This window comes from Anopheles marshallii, chromosome 2 (assembly GCF_943734725.1).
Source record: "Anopheles marshallii chromosome 2, idAnoMarsDA_429_01, whole genome shotgun sequence".
NCBI classification, from domain to species: Eukaryota; Metazoa; Arthropoda; class Insecta; order Diptera; family Culicidae; genus Anopheles; species Anopheles marshallii.
The window spans coordinates 66,398,962-66,404,714 of NC_071326.1; the positions used below are offsets into that span (position 1 = coordinate 66,398,962).

The 5,753-nt window shown below is 40.6% G+C and overlaps 1 protein-coding gene across 1 annotated transcript; it reads left to right on the plus strand.

Moving 5' to 3' along the window:
• The first annotated feature begins 552 nt into the window (after nt 1-552).
• On the plus strand, nt 553-5,247 carry LOC128718417 (mucin-5AC-like). Its single transcript, XM_053812043.1, has 3 exons — nt 553-1,833; nt 3,576-4,983; nt 5,216-5,247. The coding sequence occupies exons 1-3, from the start codon at nt 553-555 to the stop codon at nt 5,245-5,247; spliced, it is 2,721 nt and encodes a 906-aa protein (XP_053668018.1).
• The last annotated feature ends 506 nt before the right edge of the window (nt 5,248-5,753 follow it).

Here is a 5,753-nt window from a genome sequence, read left to right on the forward strand (position 1 = left end):
GAAAGTATTCCGTGAGCGTTGGAGAAAAAAAAAAGTGAGAAAGGTTCATTTCGATCGGCATCTGTTTTATGCAAGCGCAATCAATTAACTAATTAATTAATCAGGATTTTGCTGAAGAAATAGTGAGGTTACGGATAAAATTTCAATCAAGTGTGAGAGCGGTCAAATCTGGCTGGGTTCGGTTTTGAGCGGAAATGAATTGGGATCGACATTAATAGATGTAAGTTTTCCGCTCCAGCAAGCGGACCCGCTGGTCTAGAAATATTACAATTATTTTTCCCATTTCTTCTTTAATGTTATTTAGATATTCACTGAGCTCAAATAAGTAATAGTTTAAAAATATGTGAACATCATTAAAAAATTATTCATTACCATTTCATACTGTTGTTCAACACACACTAATGCATGATACATTATAGTCAAATTAGGGTTGCCCCTTCAAAATGTAATATAAAGCACAACGAGCTACCAGTTTGAGCCATTAGTATCGCATAAACTGCAAAAATGCGAATAGCAATTGGCGTTCTATTTATCACCGTTTGTATCATTTACATGGTACAAGCCGAACGCGGCAGAACACATGGATCATCGAAAGATACTACCACCAGCGTACCAACGAAGAAAAAATGGCTAGACAAATTGAAGACAGTTATTGAGAAGAGAGTTAAGAAGATAGCCACAACCACGACCACAACTACAACTACTACGACTACAACGAAGAAACCATCCAAAACTACTAAACCGAAACCTCCTACGAAAACGACTACGATGAAGACAACGAAACCTCCAAGAACCACTACCACGAGGCCTACCAAAACTACCGTGAAAAGATTGACAACATTAACAAGAGCTGTGGTTACCACGCCACGACTGACAACTACTACTTTCAAACCGGTAACAACTACAACGCGGGAAGCTACTACTTATAAGACAACGAAAACACCAGCGACTATAGTTCCATCGACGTCTGTAATTCTTTCTACGACATCGAACCCAACTGTACCAACTTCTATGATGACCACTTCTACTGTGACGATCCCTGTTACTACCACAACGCCTAGGACTACAATTGCTACATCTACAGCAAGTACTGTTGCGCCAGTCACTAGCACAGCATCTACTACAACGTCTACCGAAAGTTCGACAACGTCAAAGACAACAACTAGCACTACTACTACTACGTCTACGAGTCCTTCTACGACACCAGCTACAACCACAACAACAACGACTACGGCTCCGACAACTACTACTTCGACAGCTTTTAGTACTACTACTACTACTCCAGCAACAACCACTCCTACCACAACTACTACCACAACTACTGCGCCGGCAACAACAACTACTACCACCGTGAAAACGCCCATAACTACGACTACCACTACTACTCCAACAACTACTACTCCGGCAACAACTACAACTATTGCACCTACAACTACTACTCCAACCACTACTACTCCGGCAACAACTACAACTATCGCGCCTACAACTACTACTCTTTCTACTACTACCCCTGCTACTACCACAACTGCATCGTTAAAAACAACAACTACTGTAACAGCTACTAACCCAGCAACAACTACAACTAGTCCTGCTACAACTACTACTCTTCCTACTACTACCCCTACAACTACAACAACTTCTATTTCTACCATGCCTATCACCAAAATTACCTCTACATCAGCGCCTCTAACTACTACTATCCCTACCACAACAACATTGGCGACTACCACATCGTCTACAACGTCGAATCCAACCATAACTACGACTTTGACGACTACGACAACAAAACTGGCACCTACTACCACGACACTAACAACTACGACGACGAAGACAGTAATTCCAATAATTCTCTCTCCAACCCTTAAACCAGGTCCGAACGGAAATGGGAATGGAAATGGGAATGGGAATGGAAATGGTAATGGAAATGGGAATGGCAATGGTAAACCAGGAGGACGAGGCATGTAAAATAAAAAATATGTAAGGTTATGGTAAAGGATATTCAATTAAATGTCGTGGGAAATAATGTCCATCAGCCAACCGAGAAGCAATAAACACAAGTATATACTGCAAATAAGCGATGGTAATTGTCGTAGATAAAAAAGATGAATAGATCATTTTCTAACGCTATAAAATGTAGCTTGGAATGATGTTTTCAATCACTTACTTACAATTACTAAGGTAAAGAAATGGTTATACATGAATAATTCACAATGAATGTTTTCATGTTCAATAGTTTTAGCTTCTTAGTTTAAGCATGAAAAATAAGTTTTTGTATAATAAAATTGCGTTCGAGCAAGTTACACGCGCTTGCAGATAGGCATATATTTCTTAATGGATTTGCAGAATGAATGATGCAAGCACAACACATTTTGTGGCAATACAATCGCAACACAATCGATACATCTTAAATCAATTTGCATAAGCTGCTCACCCGGGAGCGAACTATGACTTTCAACTTTACTGTACCTTTCTATTATACTCCCGGATAAGCCCCGTTCAATCGTAAAAGAGTCTTAAGTATCTAGTACAAAAAGCTACCGCGTTCATCCCAAATGTAAAGCCGCCCATTTTGCTTCGGCTACGATCCTTTCTAAAGCTACCATCATCGGACCCATCTTCGGATAGGCTGGTGCACGTTTTCAATTATTGCTCCACGATGAAGAAGAAACAAGATGGTCAGAAAGAGGTATGCTTCATAGGCCAAACAATTGCTACGATTTCGCTTCCCCACCGGTCAGTCTAATTTCATGCCACTTACCGATTAATAATCGATAAGTTCACGGCATAAATTATAGCGTTCTGTTGGTGCCGTCTCGTGGCAGATCCTTTCTTTTAGCTTCACTAAACACTCGGAACGAACAGTAGACTCTGCCCTTGTAAGGCTCGGAGAGTAAACTATCCCAATCTTTTCATGGTAGGTGCTTCAACGACAGTACATTTATAAGGTGCAATGAGTATAGAAATGGAACATATTTTATTATACAACATTTTATAGGGAGATGGTTCTTTTCATGAGCAAATGTCATCTATCCCCTTTTGATTAATTATATATAATAACAAAAAAGTGCATTGTTTTTACTGGTTTAGTGTTTTATGGAAATGAAAAATATAGTTTTACGTTTGCATTTATCTTATGCAGTAAATAATAGTTCTAATGTTTTGCTAATGGTTCAAATATAAAAAGAGAATTTTAAATCATCTGATTACAATACTTGATGCTTAAAAAGAAACGACACAAAAGATTCATTAGCCTTTACATTAATTATGAAAATCACTACCTTAATGCACAAGTATTAAAAAAAACATCTTTTATTCCTCCTATTAGCTGCTCGTAATGAAACTACAGGTACTTAACACCCCTTAACGATATTTATAATGATGCGCTTAGAGAGAATAATTTTACAGCGATTTGTTATTATTATGATCACGTGGTTAATTGAATAGATTACTCTTTTTACTGCAAAAGAAATGCTATTAAAGTTAAATTAACCCACCCAACTCCCAGAACTGGTCATATATATAAAAGTGAGACAAACTGAAAATTCCCAAAGTTTTCGCGGACGTATCTTCATTAGACAATGAGGATCGCCATTGGATTGTTGGTGTTTGCCATATTGGCAGTGTATTTGGTAGATGCGCACAGAAAAAATTCGAAAGAGGATGATGATACGTTTGCGTCGGTAGACATTGCAAAGGGATGGATAAAAATTTACTTCAAGGTACCACCCGGTGGCCAGAAACGAACCACCACTAAGAAGATGCGCTTAACAACACGTCCTACACTGAAGACCATTAAGCCAATTGTTACGAAGAGGATACCACCGGGTTTAACCACGACGGCCTCGCAGAAGAAAACAACCAAGCTCCCCATCTTCTATACTATGCCAACCGTCCGTACCACGTCAAAGACTGGAGAAATATCATTGACTACTGCGAAGATGATTACAACTACTGGAAAATTGGCTACAACTACAACATCAAAGCCCTTGTCTACAACCACCTCAAAAACATCAACTGTGGCGCCGGTCTCCACGACTAAAATCACCTCTACAGTTGCCGCTTCTACTACAACGAGCCGGCCAACAACTCCAGTCATTACTGTTCCATCAACGACGACTAAACCAACGACAATTCCTATAACGACTACTACTAGTACAACTTCCACCAGCACTGTACAAACAACGACGACTAAACCGACAACAACCTCAACGACCGCGTCAACATCCGCTTCCACCACTACTGTTCCTGCAACAACGACTAAACCTACGACTATCTCAACGACTGCATCAACAGTTACTTCCACCACTACTGTTCCTACAACAACGACTAAACCTACGACCATCTCAACGACTGCATCAACAGCTACTTCCACCACTACTGTTCCTACAACAACGACTAAACCTACATCAACTGCATCACTAACAGCTTCGACCTCTACAACAACGTTGTCCACTACTGCGACTACATCGAAAGCTACGACTGCAGCAGGTGCTGTCGTAACGTCTACACCAATCACCGCTTCGACTACTGTACCATCGTCCAGTACAACGGCCACATCTTTGACTACACCAACAATAGCTGGCAGTGGCAACAAGAACAATGCGTTCTTCAACGCCGGAGGCATTCCTGATGTCTCTTCCACTACCACATCCAAAACTACGACGACGACGACTACTCAGGTCAGTACCACCATCACTACTAACAACAACACACAAAAAACTACTACATTGACGGATATTGTTGATCCTTTCGCTTCCTTGCAAACAACCCAAACAACCACCACCATCCCAAACAGAGCTCTTATGCCGACACTTACGACTACGGCGAGTATTCCAGCTACTAAAGGTGTGAACGTCGAAGAGCTTTCCAGTTCGGTAGAATATTATTACGACGATGAAGAGGAGCAAGACCAGGAGGGTGTGGAGATAGTCATCACTAACAAAGCCATAACCAGCAGTCCAACTACGCGTGAAGCTAGCACAAGTAGTAGCAAAAAAAGCAAGAAGAACAAGAGCAAAAAAAACAAAAAGAAAAACAAGAACAAGAAGAAAAACAATGGCCTTCATCTGGGGGTTGATAAGCAATCGAAGACTACACACGGGAACTAGCTCTAGTGGGTAGCACGTTTTGGTTGAATAAATGGCTCTCAATATTAGCGATGCACACAAAAAAAGACCTACTTAAACCTAACGTACCTAAAAACCTGATCTCACAGTAATTGTACCACACCAAACCACTACTATGTAACTGTGCGAGATGGTCTTTATAGTGTCATTTTTGGCATCAAATCGTAACGCAGCGTAGGGGAAGCTGATCGTCCCCAATTACAAGTCACTGGGCACGATGAGACTGAACGGTGAATGTAAGTCATGTTTCGCGTATGCTTTTCCCATGTGGACAATGGGTCAACACTCCAGGTTCGGACACACTTATCGCGTGGGTAATAATGATGTCCGCTCGCTTTTTTTTCGTTGTTGCTGGAGAAGGTCTAACGAAGAACTCGATTTCAATGTGTAGATGAAATGAGGTTTCTTGATGGGATGACAATCGGTGTGTGTCGAGTGTCATGTGGCAATGGAGTAGTTTCCTGTACAGATTGTTGTAGGGAATTACATTGCCTCCTTGGACAATTTCATAAAAATCGACAACGTTTGGTTTGATAGTTTCGGGAGCTAAAAACTTTGGACTGCAGTTTGATAGTAGATTGATCTACAAGTTCTTGGTTAATCACAAAATTTTGGACATAAGTGATA